Source organism: Lissotriton vulgaris, chromosome 8 (assembly GCF_964263255.1).
Source record: "Lissotriton vulgaris chromosome 8, aLisVul1.2, whole genome shotgun sequence".
Taxonomy (NCBI): Eukaryota; Metazoa; Chordata; class Amphibia; order Caudata; family Salamandridae; genus Lissotriton; species Lissotriton vulgaris.
Window position 1 is genome coordinate 841,716,557 of NC_141696.1, and position 18,176 is coordinate 841,734,732.

General features: G+C 43.3%; 1 protein-coding gene across 1 annotated transcript in view; it reads left to right on the plus strand.

Annotated features, from left to right (window-relative positions):
- CARS2 (cysteinyl-tRNA synthetase 2, mitochondrial) overlaps positions 1-18,176 on the plus strand; it is a 465,610-nt gene that overhangs the window by 351,576 nt on the left and 95,858 nt on the right. The window contains exon 9 of the mRNA XM_086934744.1: positions 3,054-3,121. Coding sequence (XP_086790870.1) covers positions 3,054-3,121 — 68 coding nt within the window. The remainder of the gene's footprint in view (positions 1-3,053; positions 3,122-18,176) is intronic.

The following is an 18,176-nucleotide window of genomic DNA, read 5'->3' on the forward strand; positions in this document are numbered from 1 at the left end:
CACAAAAGAGAGCATTTCGGAATATTAATCTAAACCCTGTAAACCAATAAGGGTCGCCTGGACTTTCTACATAGTATATCTTGTTTTGGTATACTTCATAAAAAGCCAGCTTTCTAACCTCAACATGGGCAAAGATGTAACAGTCAATCTTGAATTCACAAATTGACATTTTTAGGCTCTCCCTGACTGATGAGAGGGCCTGATAGATTGATAATTACTTGTGTATTTTTTAGAATGAATCATTCTAGGAATATGTTGCATTTTACAAGACCTGTTAAAATATTCTCAGAAGTGAAGATGTTGTTCAAAATCATTTGATAAGTCCAGGTTCAAATCGAAGCTCAAGAATATTATTAGTGTGTGGTCTGTTGAATTTTCTAACACAGGTTTAGGTTTCAGACCATCATATGTGCTGATTAATATGTTCTGGGAGTGGAGGCATTCTCCCAAGCTGTATTATCCTTTCTTTGGTTTCTGCAACAAGTAAAATCTTTCTGCAGCTGAAATGTGTTCGTATCCCCAATATGGACATAAAGGGGAGGTGGTTGAACATTCCTTAAGAAAAGCATATCTCTAGATTCTCTTGTTGTAGTTTAGAATTTGAATTGTTTATATGGATTACTTAAACCCTAATAAAATATATTTAAATGTAAAACCTATTTATCACTTCTTCAAAAGATTTGTTTAATGTAGATTTGATTTTATAAGGTTTCTTCTTCTGGTTTCAACATAATTTCTGAAAATTGATAGAGGAAAGTCTGCTCATGTGCAATTTTAAATTAGGATTTGTTTTCAAAATGTAACTATGGCAGCCCTTAATATCTTTTTGTTTTGGGACATTTCTATCTCTAGCCAGACCCTTTCCAAACAAGGTCCTGATTATAAGCATCTGGGGCAATTCAGTTCAATGAGAGCAGGATGGTGGAGTTTGTAAGTAAGGACAGTAATTGTAGTGGAACGACTTAAGCAAAATTAATATTCTACTATTAGCCAATTGCTGACCTTTCCACAGTAGCAAAATGTTGTCTCAAAATATTTTATCAAACCATTTCTTCCTTAACTTTAAAACATGTTTCTTTGGATATAGTCAGTAGGGTCTGGAAGGTATATTTTCTGAGTTCATGTTATTTCACCCTAAAAATAATTCTAAGTTGGTGATTAAACTGTATTCATCTAATTACTTGGCACTTTTTTCTGTCTTGTAATTCAGATATCTACAATTGCAGTACTGCAATTAAGTGATACTCTGGTACACCCATTCCTCTTCCTCAAGGCGCATGATATCCTGGCTGGAGGTGAAGGGGGCTGGACTATCTCTTGCACACTCTAGATACAATTTACATGCCAACCTAAGCTGCCTGCAAGCCTCCAATTTCCACTCCTTTCAAGTACTGAGATCCTCCTAGAACACAGTACTTTTTTCTCCTATCAATTGCAGGACAGTTCATCTGCTGTGAATTTTCGAAACAAGCTCATTGTGATAAAATGAGAAAGCTTTGATGGGGCAAAGGAGGACTTGATACTGGGGAGTTTGATATTAGAGGTATCAACTTTGCTCCACATAACACAACTCAAGCCCATCAATGCGTCTCTGGGGCTCACTCAAACAAGCCTATGACTGAAGGGGGCTAATGTGGAACCCACTTTTTCTCTTTGTAATTCTTTCTGGACCTAGTTTGATGACCTACAAATAGTGTTTCTTAATTCATCATATGCAAAAAGAACGTTTGATGGACAGAATGCAGAACAATGTCAAACATTCACCCCAGTACAGAGATCTGGGCCTAAATCCATCGTTTTTTTGCTCATCATGCCATTCCAGTTTGGACCCAGCCACATGCAAATCAGTCTTGACCCTGCGCCCAATGGGAACAGTCCAGTCCGAACTGCCAGGCCAGGTCCTCCTTGGACTGGAAACAAGCATCCTAGGACCGGTTTCGGGGTTTCACCCCTCTTCAGCCAAGATAGCTTTATTCCAGTGGCATGGAGAGCACGGGACTCACGTCTGAGCAAACCCGTCCCACTCGGGGTGACAAATGCAAAAAGAACTTTTGATGGACAGAATGCAGAACAATGTCAAACATTCACCCCAGTACAGAGATCTGGGCCTAAATCCATCGTTTATTTGCTCACCATGCCATTCCAGTTTGGACCCAGCCATATGCAAATCAGTCTTGACTCTGCGCCCAATGGGAACAGTCCAGCCCGAACTGCCAGGCCCTCCCTGGACTGGAAACAAGCATCCTAGACCGGTTTCGGGGTTTCACCCCTCTTCAGCCAGGATAGCTTTATTCCAGTGGCATGGAGAGCACGGGACTGCTCCCATGAGGCACAGGGTCAAAACTGATTTGCATATGGCCATTTCTGAACTGGGGTGGCTTGATGAGCAAAATAACGATGGATTAAACCCAGATCTGTGACTGGGGGTGAATGTTTTGTCATTGTGCAACATTCCGTCCATCATCTTGTCTGTTTTGCTGTTCACCCTTTGTGGGAAGGGTATTCTCAGACGTGAGTCCCTTGCTCACTAAGCCACTGGAGTCAAGCTATCCTGGCTGAAGACGGCTGATAGCCAGAAACCGGTCCTACGATGCTTGATTCTGGTCCAGAAAAGACATGGCTTGGCAGTTCGGGCTGGACTGTTCACATGAAGCACAGAGTCAAGACTGATTTGCATATGGCCATGTCTGAACTGGGGTGGCTTGGTGAGCAAAATAACGATGGATTAAACCCAGATCTGTGACTAGGGGTGAATGTTTTGCCATTGTGCAACATTCCGTCATCATCTTGTGTGTTTTTCTTAATTCATAATAAGCATTTGCGCTTTAACACAACTTAATTAAGACATTTTTTACTATCCATTCCCACAATACTCGTGTACTTGCCTAGTAAAGTAAGTTATTTACAATCTACATTGTTTATCTGTGTGCTCTTTGTTTAGTACAATAACACAGTTTTTGTTTGTATTGCTGAATGTTTTTTAGGTTTGAAAGTAAGAAATACATTTGATCAGACTATCAATACTAAATTATCTTCTTTTGCCTTCTTATTAGGTCATTTACATCTTAAAGGGAGTGAAGAGAAAATGTCAAAATCATTAAAAAATTACATCACCATCAAGGTAATCAGCAAATATTCTGAGTGCCGCCTCTTCAGAATAATAACGTGCTGTCTATATTTTGCAGTTTCAAGGCTGTCTTTGAGGTTGCATGAAGCTGTCGTTAATATTTGATAATGCCACCTAATCAGTTTCAAAATGAATTGAAAAGTAAGTGGCTTAATCAGTGCTCTCCTGACTTTGCGCATTTAATAGTGCGCAGCCTGCAAATCGCAGAGTCGTTAACCCACTGAGCTATCTCATTAGCTAACATGTCAATATATGCATTAAATAATTTGATTTGTACCCAGGGAGAGGCCAGCCTGAATCCAAAAGAGGCTGGCCTCACTGGAAAGGGCCCCATAGTGTAAGGTATTGTATATTATAGTATTTTGTATAGACCTTACAACCCTTAGGTAGGCGCTGAAGAGCTTATCAAAATGGTTCTAAAATGCGAAAACTCCATCCATTATTAGATGTGTTCATATGTGTGCATGCTGTGTGTGCATTTGGGCCCATGTGTTGTGTTGCTTCATGTGCATCCACTGTGTAAAAGCCAAATATCCTGGCAGTGTCAGTATTTGTTCTTTCTTGTTGAGTTTACCCAGTTAAAGGCTGTTTTGCCTTTTTTGATCATAGTGTAACAAGCAATGGTATGTCCTTTAATTTACGAAATGAAAACTATGCATTTACTCCATTCCAAATGCGATTCTGTGTTTAGCTTAAAGGAACGTTGCATCAGGTACGAAGGCGCCCAAGGAAAATGACCACTATGACTTCAAAATAGCAATACAGGGAAAAAAGGACACTCCTGAACCTCGCTAGCATCGCAGATCATCATAGCACCTCACAATAAGGCAACACTTTATCGGCACCACCGAAAATATGGTTGATCCTGACATCATTACATCAGCCACTGACCCTGGGCCGGAACCTGGAACTCTGATGTCTTCTATCAGTATAGTTATCATCTAGACAACTTTATTGTTAAAGACCTCTTGCAACAAACGTTTAAAAACAGGATTGTTTCTTCAAAATTCAAGAAAGTATGTTCATTACCTTGCAAACGCGTTTTACCATACCACTGCATTGAGAGATTTTCTTTTAAGTGATCGTTTTCAAACATGAACTTAGAAACATTCATGCTTCCCCACCCACCCTGACAACAATGCCAATAGTGAACTGAGAAGCAAGTCAGTTGTCACGTGCACCCTCTAGGGGGCCTAGGTTACTAAAATATGTGGACAACATTATAATCAAACACAGGAGAAGATTTTGTACAGCGCACTTTTCTGAACTGATGTATTTCGAGGTCCTCTTATAATGGAGAAAAAGAAGGCAAAGTGAAGAAAGAATTGCCTAGGATCACACAGGTTGGTCAAGGGAAAAGTCGGGATTGATCCCAGGTTTTCTGGTTTACCGTTGTGCAGTGCAGCCACTAGATGTACATCATTCGCTTCCCCTACGACCACCTTAAAAAATATCAGACCCACCCAGACCCCCTACCGCCAGCAGGGCCGGACTGGCTGTAGCAGGCATCAGGTGTTTTCCCAGGAGGCTGGAAGGGTGGGGGCTGGTTTTGCAGTTCTGGGGGCTGATTTTTGTTACTGGGGCCGGTTTTGCAGTGATGTTGCAATATCGGCCCCCAGTAACACTCGCCCAATGGGGGTGAGGGGCTGTTCCTACAAAGTTGCCTGGGCTGCGTTGGGTTCCCAGTCCGGCCCTGATCGCCACCCTGCTGGCATCAGCGTGAACCTCAGTCACACCATAGATAATACTTTGTGGCCCCAGGGCAAATGTTTGCGAGTACCCATGATCCAGAGCTCTTGAACAGACATTTTTAGATGAAGCTACAGGCATCCTTAGCTGTCTGCCTGGGCTCATTACCACCCAACATACAATATACAGAAGGGAGCTCTGGGTCCGCTCCATTGAGTCAATGATTTGTTTTGTTAGACCCCTTGCATTCTGGCATCGACTTGATGAGGTGTCTTTCACGTTTTGGTATCAGGCAGGGGCATTTCATATACGTTTCGATTTGTTTATATACATTTTCAATAGGTGTCTAGTGAAAGCATCTAATTTTCTAGGAAGGTTGCTGCGTCAACTTTATGATGTAACGGCCGTTTTAAATGAGGGAATTTACTTATCTATGACCCTGCAAGCAGCAGTCTCTCTGCGGGCAGTTAATAAAATCTGTCTCCCGGGTCCAGGGATAGCAGCACCTGTAAACGAGTGTGTGGGACAGATGAAGCTTGCGTGAAATATACTGTTCCTGTCTTTTTTCTGGGAGCTGGAATATTGTAGAGGCCATTATTTTCTCTTTTTCGTCAACTGCTGTGTTGATACCTCCCTACAGGCCAAGGGCGTTGCCCAGTGCTGTATTTATTACCTGAAACTCTCAGTTTCGCCTTGCCTATATATTCTTTTACAGCTCTTAAACATCCGACTTTGGTCCTTACCATAGATATCTGTCAACGTCCTGCATTTTCTGTCTTGCGAGTTATTGTACCCTGTACTTTTGTTGGCAAACTTTCTGTTTAAAGCTGTGGAATCACAAATATCCAAGGCTGAACTCATGAAACGGCTGTATGTCCCAGAGGTCGTTTCCCTACACCGCTCAGTCCATATGCACTCCTACTGCTATGAGCTAAAAAAAAAACACACTTTCTTCTTGACCCTTCCTGCTTCTCTCCCTCCACTATCCTTTTCAAGTCAACTAACAGACTAACATGTCCACCACTCAAATTAATTTCATATTTCCCTATACTAATTCCCCACTAGTCCTGTTTGGGTTCCGGAGTAGCGTGCTAGCTGCCGAAAAGCCCTTTGGCACCTCATCAGGGATAGCAAGCGCTATATAAATGCAAACCCTTCCCTCTTCAATCCCTCCCCTTTCCTTTCTCAATTCAATTAGCAAACTCACATGTCCACCGTTCAAATTAATTTAATATCACCCTATACCCGTGGTTCCCAAACTGTGCGCCGCGGCACCCCGGTGCGCCGTTATGAGTTGCCAGGGGCGCCGCGGTACGATGTGGGAAATTTGCAGTGGCGGCGCTAGAAATTTAGAAATGCCACCTGCATAATCGTGTAAATATCCGCTGCTTTAAGGAAACCGGAATGGAAAGAAAGGGTAGTCTGATCTTTAGGCAACATGCAGAGTGGAGCTGCAGGGGCTCTTGGAAGGGGTGAAACAACAGCAAGGACTCATTAACATGCAAATGGTCTTTTAAAGACCTGTGCAGTGCTCGGGTGCGGCTGCGTGTGTGCCCAGGAGGTCTTATCCTAGGGCTGCCACACACGACTGGGGGAGGGGACTGGGAGGGCTGAAGCCCTCTGAGTCCAATGGTTGTTGCGCGCCTGAGTCTGAAGGCACAAAGAGAACAGGCATGGAGATAATGGATAGAGGGCACGAAGGGAGCAGACATTGAGAAAAGGGGCAGACTTTGAGCACGAAGGGAGCAGGCATGGAGGAAAGGGGCACACTTAGAGCACGAAGGGAGCAGGTATGGAAGAAAGGGGCAGTCTCATGGCACGAAGGGAGCAGACATGGAGGAAAGGGGCAGTCTCAGGGCACAAAGGGAGCAGACATGGAGGAAAGGGGCAGTCTTTGGGCACAAAAGGAGACGGCATGGAGGGAAGGGGCAGTCTCAGGGCACGAAGGGAGCAGGCATGGAGGAAAGGGCAATCTCAGGCAGTCTCAGGGCACGAAGGGAGAAGGCATGGAGGAAAGGGGCAATCTCAGGGCACGAAGGGAGCAGGCATGGAGGAAAGGGGCAGTCTCAGGGCACGAAGGGAGCAGGAATGGATAGAAGGGGGAGTCAGAAGGCACGTATGGAGATGGCATAGACAGAAGGGGTAGTCGACGGTCACGAAGAAAGGAGGCATGCACAGAAGGGGCAGTCTGAGGGCGTGGGGGCAGGCATGGACAGAGGGGGCAGTCAGAGTGCAACAGGAAGTACTCCAGAGGTCGGGCTTACATCCCCACCCACCCGTCCACCGGTAAATAAATGGGGGGGGAGCTACGGCCAACTGCCAATTAGGTCGAGTGAGCCACGGGTCAAAAAAGTTTGGCAACCACTGCCCTATAATAATTCACCACTAATCCTTTTTGGGTTCCGGAGTAGTGACCAAAACGAGACCTGAAGAGATAAACATGGATGAATCCTTGGTGATTAACATTTCTCACAAAAAGTTCAGTCATAAGGAATTGAGAATACTTAACAAGGGATTATCGTTTGTACCATCATACACCTCAAATGCTTTGGAGACGGAAGTGTCCCTATTTAAATTTATGAGGAAATTGCGATTAAGATGGTTTTTTTCAAGTGGGCCAATATTGGACACTCAAACAACTGGAACTCAGTTTAAACCCAAAAGAAAATTTATCTTGCCTACATCCCATAAAACTTTGGATAATTTTGAAACCCTGGTGAAAAAAGATTTGGAACAAGTGAAATATTCAACATCTCCTTACTCTAATCTTGCATCTGAAGATCGGAGGATTCTAAACAACATGCGACAAGATCGCTCAATAACTTTTCAACCGACGGACAAGGGAGGAGCCCTGGTGGTTCTCGACACTGTTTTTTATGAGAATAGTGTGAACTTGGATGTTTCTAACGAAGATACATACTTTCAATTACCACAAGACCCTATAAAAGAACTACAACAAATTTTGTGTACCATTTTGGAGAAAGGAGTAGCAATGGGAGTGATCACTGAAAAAGAAAAACAGTATCTATACAACCAACACTCCAAAACTCCCTCGATTTATATGTTACCTAAGGTACATAAGGACAGAAATAATCCCGCCTTCCGCCCTATTGTGGCTGGGTGTGGATCTATACATGAAGCATTAGAATTTTTCTTGGATTTCTATTTGCAACCACTTGTCCAAACTTGGACAACTTACGTGAAAGATACAACAGACTGCTTGCTAAAACTTAATTCCATCAAAGAAATTTTCACTCAAGATGTATTGGTCTGTACCATTGATGTGGTCGCGTTATACACTTCTATAGCCCACAAAGAAGGACTTGAAGCCACGGAATGGAGACTTCTCAACTCAAATTTACCACATGAGAAAAGTGTGTTCCTGTTGGAACTATTACATTTTGCACTATTTCATAGTTATTTTTGTTGGCAGGACCGTTTTTATGCACCGAGGACAGGTACCTCTTTGGGAATTCCAGGGGCACCTGCCTATGCAAATACATTCATGGCGCATTTCGAAGAAAAACATATACTCCACCATCCTGACTGGCAGGAAAATGCCATTATGCTCATTCGATATATTGATGACATTTTGGTAATCTTGAAAGGCCCACGTGCGACATTGGATAAATGTCTTCATGAATTGAATTCCTTCAATAGTCGGATACAATTTACATATGACATTAATGAAAGTAAAATACACTTTTTGGACATTGAAATTTCAAAGACTCACACCGGATTAGCTACCAGATTTTACAAAAAACCCACTGATGTTAACAGTGCATTTCACTTCTCAAGTGCCCATCCCCTCTCTTTACAAAAACATTTACCTATTTCACAACTAATGAGAATAAAAAGAATAACATCGGGAGAGGAAATTTGCGAACAATTGATGGATGATCAAGTATTGAGGTATAAATCTAGAGGTTATCCTGATTCTACTCTAATTGAAGCGAGAAGGACAGTATCGTGTAAAAAAAGAGAAGATCTATTACAGAAACAAAACAAACCAAGAGAAAATAAGGAGGTGTTTGTCTTAAAATATTCAAATCAAGCCCCTAAAATCAAAGCTATTATCCGCAAGAGATGGGAATTGATCGAAAATGAACCTGATTTCGATGGAGTTATAACCGGAGTACCTCTGTTTGCTCACACTCGTGCTCAGAACCTTCGAGAATTGTTAAAAGCACCCAGAACAGATAAGTTTTATTTATTTATTTATTTATTTTATGTAGCTTGTAAAGCGCGCAGCTACCCCCGGGGGGGTGTCCCGGCGCTGGAACCTGAGTCTTAGAGGGGAAGGAGGGAACAGACAGGGGAAATGAAGTGGTAGATCAGAGTCTAGAAAAGAGCCAGGTTTTGAGTCTGGCCCGGAAGACAGATTCAGAAGAGCAGAATCTGAGATCGACTGGCAGGGAGTTCCATAGTTTTGCAGCAATGACACTGAATCCTCTGCCACCCATTCTGGAAAGTCTAAAGCGGGGAGAGATCAGGAGGCATAGGTCATTGGATCTTAGAGATCTGATGGACCGGGATATTGAAACTCGTTTTTTTAGATAGTTGAAAGTATTCAAAGGAATGAGGAAGTGCTATAACTGTGGGCAGTGTGGAAATGTCATCATTGGGAAGGAATTTCATCATCCCCAAACTGGAAAAGCAATTCCCCTTAAACACACATCTGACTGCACAACTGAGAATGTCATATATGCCATAAAGTGCCCCTGTGGACTAATTTACGTGGGCAGGACAAGCAGAAAAATAAAAACAAGGATAGTGGAGCATAAGAGTCGAATACGCAACAAAAACATGAATTCCGCATTAGCAGCACATTGGATTAATGCAGGTCACACCATTCCGCAACTCAGATACACGATCCTTGAGTGTATAGTACCACACACAGGCATGGATATAAATACTACACTTTCACGGAAAGAGACACAATGGATCAAAAAATGAGGGACCGTAATCCCAGGGGGTCTAAATGCCATTATGAACTTCTGTGTTTTTTATAAGGGTGGTCACCCTCTATGACCCTAGAATGTGAGGGGTATTTTGCACACTTTTTGACGATAAAATACCAATACTGCACTTGACTTTATCTTATATTGATCTGTTACCTATTATTACTATTATCTACATTCCCTATTGTCTTTTCTTTTCTTTTCTTTTCTTTATTCCTTTTATCTTCGTATTCACGGATTCGTTTTATTTAGGCTTCTGAAGTAATACATTGACTATGAGCACCATCTTGGATAAGGGAGTTCGTAATCCTTATGAGTCCTTTCTTGATGTTAATGGCTGAATGGAGGGTGGCACCGCGTCCCTCCAGTTAGATTACGAATTGTTATCGGCATTAGATGCAGCACACACACGAGGAGCAGTTAGACGTTCGGACGGCGTGATAACACGGGAAGGTAGGGGTAATTGAGTTTACTCTACTCATAACTCTCCACGACTAGCAGTTACTTGTCCTAATGGAGGATTAATTTTGGCTTTTCAGATACCTTTTACCTTATATACCCTCAAGGTGCATCGTAAATTTCTCGCACTAAGTTTCTTATTGGCGAAACGTCATCTGGCCTGCAGGTGGGGAAGGGGACGAGCCCCCAAATTTAAGTCTTGGCTGTCAACCATGTCCACATGGCAAGAACAACTGCACAACTATGCGGACCTGCTGCCCCATAAAATGCGTCCCAAGGACCTATGGGGACCCCTCACTGCTTATCTCCTCCGAGCACAGGACGACGACACAGAAGAGCCGGATAGTTAGCTAAATCCGACCCATGTCTCATATAAGATGCGTCTGGGAGAATACTCCACCCTTACCACAACCCTCCCCGTCAGACCTCCTCTCCCCCCCCCACCCCAACTCATCAGATCCCCCGCACGCCACCCTCATGAACGAACATTACACCATGACAGGGATAGTCACGGGGGCACACACTTACACTGCAGTAAACGTTTCGTGACAGACCCCGAGCCAGCCTGCACACGCCACACTACTGGGAGATATGGGCCTTCTCGCACGTTCCACACACGCTTCCCACCTACAGATGCTCACACAGGACTTACCCGTTACTTGCACGCATAGATCACTTTCCTGACCGCAGACACGTTACCTAACCGCTCGATTCACTCCTCCTCTACAGTACCCCATGCCTGAGATTGCAGGGCGCTACACCTGCGCCTCAGCCACTCCCCTGGAAGAAATATTTTCCCTCTGCCCCGGTCATTATGCTGAATTACATACTCTGCAGGGTGGACATACATGAGGGGGGGATTGTACACGGTTGATTCCTCACTTTTGTTCTCAGGTTTTGAGAGTTGGGGGGGTGGGGGAGGAGGGTGAGAACAGAAAAATAAGAGACCTCTGATGTTCAGCTGCTGAGTTATAATTGCTCTGGAACATAATTAGTAAGATGACGCAATGTACATGACCTTGTTCTACTTTTGACGCGGCCGGCCCGTAGGGGTTGTAGGCGACATGCTGTGTCTAACGAAGTGTCTCCACCTGATAGCGCTTTGATGCTGTGTTACTACTCTAAGCTGCTGCCGGCCTGATATCTCAGGTTGTAGGCTGACGAGGCTGTGTACAGTTCCCCTTTTTTACATCTAATAAAGGTCTTGGAAAAAAAAACCAAAAAAAAAAACCTTTTACCTTATATACAAGCAACACGAAGGGGGCGATTAATTGTGCTTTGGAGGTAAGATGGAGACGCGATGTTTTGAATGTGTTGAGCACTGATGCAGACTGTCTGAATAGGCTGGTACCCTTATAACTATTGGTTTATTACTACTGTCCTTTTTAGTGAAACACAAGATCGACATCGCTCCTTATCATTACTTTGGACCTGACACACAACCCCGTTGTGAGTATTTAGCTTAATGTTGTGATTGGATTCTTTGGGTTAAAAAGGAAGGCACACTAGTAAAACTCCATTTATTCTCATAGGAAGGACGGTGATTATTTGGACTTATGAGAAATATCTTTTTGCTCCATCAGAACATTGGAGGTATAACATAGGATTTGTTCAGGTGTACCACATGGCGTGGGTTGCGCTTTGATTACACTGGTGTGTGTTTAATGGACAAAAGACACGGAGTACACTATTGAGTTCTCTTACTTATTTTGCGTGTTATATTCATCTTCTTGGTGATTGGGTCCTATCTCTAAGACACTGTTTTATTTTTCACATTCACTTTTGGATTTTCTCAAGTGGGAAGTCTTTCCCGGGACACTCTTTTTGGTAGGAGTGTCGTTTTTGAGCATGCAAAAACCCACAGGAATATGAACTATGCTGAATATAATTGCATTCTATAGATATTTCATCCTTTTTGATTGTAACTAAGGCTATTGTATGTCTTCATTGTAGATTCGCAATCTGACTGACTCCGAGAAGTTTAACTACATATACATGTGGATATTTGTAAACGTGATTTCCCCTGATGAAGGGTTCGGGATGAACCCGAAATGCATTGGGTTGTTCATGAATTTACTATGAATGTTTGATTTGATAACCAATAATTGGTATACATGTTTTAATACTGAGAAATGGATCAGACTATGTTGACATATATTAACATTTGAGTTCTAACTTGATATATGATTAATTTGGAGGTTTTTTGAGAACTTTGGAATATATGAATTTGCTCAATAAATTGCAAAACGTTTGTTAAAAAAACGTAGGCCCAGTGCCTTTAGACTGTGCATTGCTTACCAGTCACGGTTTCTCCCTAGACTCACACATAAGTAATTTTCCCGGGGGACAGGTCCTTTCTCCCATAGCACTGCACACCAACAGTGATTGCAGTTGCATCAACTCATTACACAAGTAAGATAATACAGGTGTGCAGATCCACCCACATTTACAATTAGGTTGAGTGAGCCACGGGTCAAAAAAGTTTGGCAACCACTGCCCTATACTAATTCACCACTAATCCTTTTTGGGTTCCGGAGTAGTGTGCTACTCGCCGAAAGAGCACTACGATGCCTCGTCAGGGGAAGTAAGCGCTATATAAATGCAATTACAATACAATACCCAGTGACAGCTAGAATTTCACAACAACCATTTTCCAGGATTATAAATTGACAGACCCTTTGGTATGTGTTAATATTTGGGAATGAAAACGAGACACTGATATACGAAGTACTATCAGTCCCAGGATGCATCACGCCATATAGGTTAGATAACCTTAATCGTAAACCAATTAATCCACAATCCACTTTTTCGTTCCATATTTTTGATAGTTTATTGTTCGTTTGTTGATATGTTCAAGACAAGGTGATTTCAATTTTCAAATGCATGCATAATGCCCAATCGCCTTTAATGCAGCATGTAAAATTCCTTGCACCAAGAGTATATGATCATGTTTAACCCAATGCATTTCAAGCCGTTATGGCCCTTCGTCAGGGGTTCATATCTGTGAAGTTAAAATCAGATATATTGCCATTAACATTTTTAAACTTGTGTCCACATGTCAATAAGTTATCAAGCTGTTTTCAATGCCCCATTGCATACCAAGTTATACCTCCCATAGCCAGCGTTTTCCCTCTATAAGCAAAAAAAAGTGTCATCTACACAAATTACTAAGGAGGTTTCACAGATTATGCGCTCTGTACTTAACACTATAAAGTGACGGTCAGTACTGCCGAGTTATAAGGTTTCCACTATCTGAGGATTACACGTGTATGGCCGATAGACTTGTGGCGTATCAACGTACCTTTCTTTGCTCATCAGCTATGAACATAACGTTCTGCATCTTCTCCCCCAATTGCTATTCCTGTCCTTCTCTAGTTTCAACTCGAGTTTTAAACACCTTAATCCCGCCCACATGATTCTCCTTTTCTCGACTTTTAGAAACTCCCATCTCCCATGAGTTACTGACCTCTAGTTATCCCTCCAAACTTACGTCAAACATAATCCAACCTCCTTCAATCACTATTCTTTGCCCCGCCCTAACCTCGTATGTTTCATCGCTACGCTGCTTACGTAATAGCTGTTGCCCGGTACAACCTTAGAAATATACAAAACATTTAAGCAAAGTCGAACAAGTTTAACATTTCATGTTCTATCGTTTTGTTCAATGGTTCAATATATTAATTTCAAGATTTGTATGTAGTCAGAAGGCACGTATGGAGATGGCATAGACAGAAGGGGTAGTCGGAGGTCACGAAGAAAGGAGGCATGCACAGAAGGGGCAGTCTGAGGGCGTGGGGGCTGGCATGGACAGAGGGGGCAGTCAGAGTGCAACAGGAAGTACTCCAGAGGTCGGGCTTACATCCCCACCCACCCGTCCACCGGTAAATAAATGGGGGGGAGCTACGGCCAACTGCCAATTAGGTCGAGTGAGCCACGGGTCAAAAAAGTTTGGCAACCACTGCCCTATACTAATTCACCACTAATCCTTTTTGGGTTCCGGAGTAGTGTGCTACTCGCCGAAAGAACACTACGATGCCTCGTCAGGGGAAGTAAGCGCTATATAAATGCAATTACAATACAATACCCAGTGACAGCTAGAATTTCACAACAACCATTTTCCAGGATTATAAATTGACAGACCCTTTGGTATGTGTTAATATTTGGGAATACCAGCCGCAACCGGTGTTTAGGAACGTCCAAGAATTTCTGGGGTATTCTTGGATGCTTCTTCTGCTACAGAAATTTTAACAGAGAGGCACAGAAGATAGTATTCCTAATCCTCATCTGGATTTCCTGGAATGTTTAACGTAGCCGTGGAACCACTGTCATTTAGCTGGCTGCATCTGACCCAACCCAAAAGATAGTTAGTTTACTCCATCTATATGGCTTTTCTTTAATTTCATTGATCAGTGGTGCAATGTTAGCTCTAAACAGTTCAGTTATTTGAGTCCTTAAGTGCACTGCTAGGTATTTCAGGGAGTAATCTTTAAATTTAAAGGAGATAGTTGCTTTGATCCTGGCTGTATCAACAGGAGCCTCATCTTTACGAGGAGGTTTACTTTATAACCTGAAGGCCTTTCAGATTTGGCTAGCAGATCAAGCACAGGTGGAACTGAAAATTCTAGGGCCTAGCACAAACATAAGCCGGTCATCTGCAAATAGTGTAATTTCGTGTTGTGTTCTTCCACAGATTCTGTGCCCTGTCCTGTGATTGTCTCACTACTATAAGCAAGGGTTCAGTTGTCACCGCAAACAGCTTTGGTGATATTGGACATCCATATGACATCCCCCTTGAATATCGCTTGGCAGTTCGTGCGGATCTCTGGCGGGGAAGCTCTTTCCTCTGTGGCGTTCCCTGGCTTTCAGTATGACTCCACCCTTGATGACGAGTATGGGGAGGCCCCGGTTGCTAGGGGACGCCTTGCGCTGTGCTTTCCAAAACGTGGCTAAGCCTGGACGAGCCTCCTGGTTGTTAGGGGAAACCCTTGATGCTGGGACCAATCCCAGCGCGACTTCTCCTTGATGTAGGCGGGGAAATGGAAACGATTCCTGCAAGGCACCCCGGCTGGCGGCTGTGATTCTCCCTCGCACGTCACTTCTCTCCTCCGTTGTACCGGGCCGACGGCGGTGATCTCGGCCCCTTGTGTACAGTCTCGGGTAGTGCACTGGCACGCACTCTCAAGCGCCGAGACTGTTTTTCAGGAGGCACGGCAGACCTCACGCAGAGCTCCACTGTGTGCAGACAAGCACACCGAGTCAAATAACACACGGGCAGGCAGGACAAAGTTCACAAGGCCACAGTTAGTGCGTAGCCACACACACTCAGCACTGACAAAGGGGTTTCTTCTGTAAACTTTGGTGTCCCTGAGTTCACAACAGAAGGCCAGCTCTTCTCAGGCCCTTGGAGACAGGCAGACTTCAGAGGGGGGCAAAGTACACAGCACAATTCCTCTTCAAGCAAGGGGAACACAGCACACAGCAGAGAGTCCCTTAGTCCTTCTCCTCAGTAATAACAGTAACTGCAGGTCCGCTTCCAGACACTCAGCAATGGCAGCACTTTTCCTTAGTCTTCCTGTCTGTTCTTCTTTGGCAGGGATTCCTTCTTGATCACAAAGTTTTTTCTAATCTAATTTTACTCAGCTCTACTTTTATACCCCCAAAGTCTTTGTTCTTCTTATGTGAGGGATGCTGGACCCAGTCCAAACCAGTTCTGGGTGCACTCTGCCAGTGCACATCTTCTTCCTTTGTGAGTGTGGGCCAGGGTCATCAGACACAACGCAGGAGGTGGAGCTAGCATTGTGGAAGGCAGGCACATCCCTATTCAGACCCAGGTGCTACTCCTCCCACCATTCTACATGCAGATAGGTCTATTCAGCCTAGTGCTGACTCACCCAGTCTCCTGGAGCCACCCCAGCCCCTGTCACTCAGAAACCAGACAGTCTATCCAAAAACAGGTAGAGGCACACAGAAAGGCTGAACAAGAAAATAGTCACCTTCTAAAAGTGCTATTTCCAAACTTAGAATTTAAAAACCATCTTTCCTAAAAGATGTTGTAGCGGGGCAGAGGAAGACGCAGGGAGACTTGGTAGAGTTAAGCTGGATTTTATTGGCCTTAATGCACGTTTTTTTCTAGGTCCTGGTCTGTAATAAGGAAGGATTAAGTCTGAGTCCTTTTCGAGTGAGGCACGAACTTTGGCGGAAGTCTTCTCCCGTCTTCTCCAGTTCGGTTTGACGCCGTCCCGTGTAATGGACTCGCGATGATCAAGCGTGTAAAAAAAATTAAGAAAGTGACTGGATTCAGTCTGGTGTCCAATAGTGATACGTGATAGGAAGAGGAGGTGAGGAGACACACGGTGCACACTCCAAGAAAACATTAGGTGACGGTGGTGCTCAGGGCGGGGATTCGGGGACTCCGATTTCGTGGCAATGACGGCTTTGTGCTTCCCTTTTTACCCGCCCAACCCGAGTTACGCAATCGTAAGTCAGTGCTGCCTGCGATCCGACCCCCTCGTCACAGATGTGTTATTAAATTCTGAGTTTAGGGATACCAGATTCCAAATTTCTATCTTGCTGCTAACAGAAGATATGCAGGTAACCATGGTACACAGCACAGGCTCATCTAAGAAGTTCTTGCAAAAATTATATGGTTTTCAAAATGTAGCTGCTATGCTAGTAGTAGGCCTCGCTTGAAATGATCAATCGTTGCAGCCTTGACTTCGCTTCACTGATTGCCTATAAGTGAGGTGATCAAGTTCAAGGAAATTTGCATTGACCTTAAATTGCTTCATAACTTCACTCACATCCAGAAAAAGGACTTTGAGTAGCACAAACCGTTCCTTAAAATTAGATCAGCTGGCCAATGCCTTTTACAGCGTCATAAATGTAAGTTTTCTAGATCCGGTAGTAGAGGTTTTCCGTTGCTGCTTCTTTACTTTGAAACTCTGCACCCTTTGTTTTTTGCAAAGATGGTAACTTCTTTTAATGTATGGGTTAATTCCTTTAGTTGATTTCAATAATCACTTAATATATATACCAGCCAATATTGATAGGCCGGTGAGGGAATAATTGTCAACATTAACGTTCAGCTTTTTCCCTTTCCTCTCCCTTTTCCCTCATTGCCCCCCTACCCCCCAAATGATTATAATTATAGTCACTTTGAGTTTGTAAAGGAAGATAATTTGTATGAACTTTAAATTGAGCGGAGTGTTCACTTTGCGGTGTAAGGTGAGGGTTTGGCTCCGATTTCTCTAGGTTGGCATTTTCTTGCATAATTCATAAGACTCTTATATCTGGGGCAAGCGAGCACTCGAAATTCACCTGCAAGGAAGTTGATAAATGGTGCCTAAACTTCTGAAAGTCTTTGCCTGTGTATCCCCTTCCCATAGGTAGTTTTTCCTTCCCCTGTAGCCTATAGAGCAATGCTCTGTGGTCGAGCAACTTATCTCTACATTAGAATAAGGAAATAACTTGTTTTGTTGCATAGACAGACAGTACCATTTGTTTACCTTTGTAGAAAAAAGACGGTATGGACTGTTTGTTGAGCAGATCAAGAATAATGTATTATATGAATTGGGGGTTCCTGGTGTTGAAAATCAGGTCTGCCATCTAAGACTGCTTTACAATATTTTGTCAATTTTTAACATTGCCAGAATAAATAGATCAATTATTTTTTTTAAATATCTCTATTGCGTTTTATCTTTTCTGTTACATTAGTCTACAAGCATTGATACATATCGCTTTGGCAACAACATCACTTGTTCTATAACACTGTGCATATAAAGCAAGGCATTTCATTCTCACTGTTTTAGTGCCATCCGTGTCTGCAGTGTACGGTTGCTCATGCGTTAGTAAGTCGTCTTGGGCTCCTGCGGCCCGCACATTCTGTCATCTCCAATTGAGGACCAGAGTGGAGGTGTTTAGTGCGCCTCTTCATGACAGCG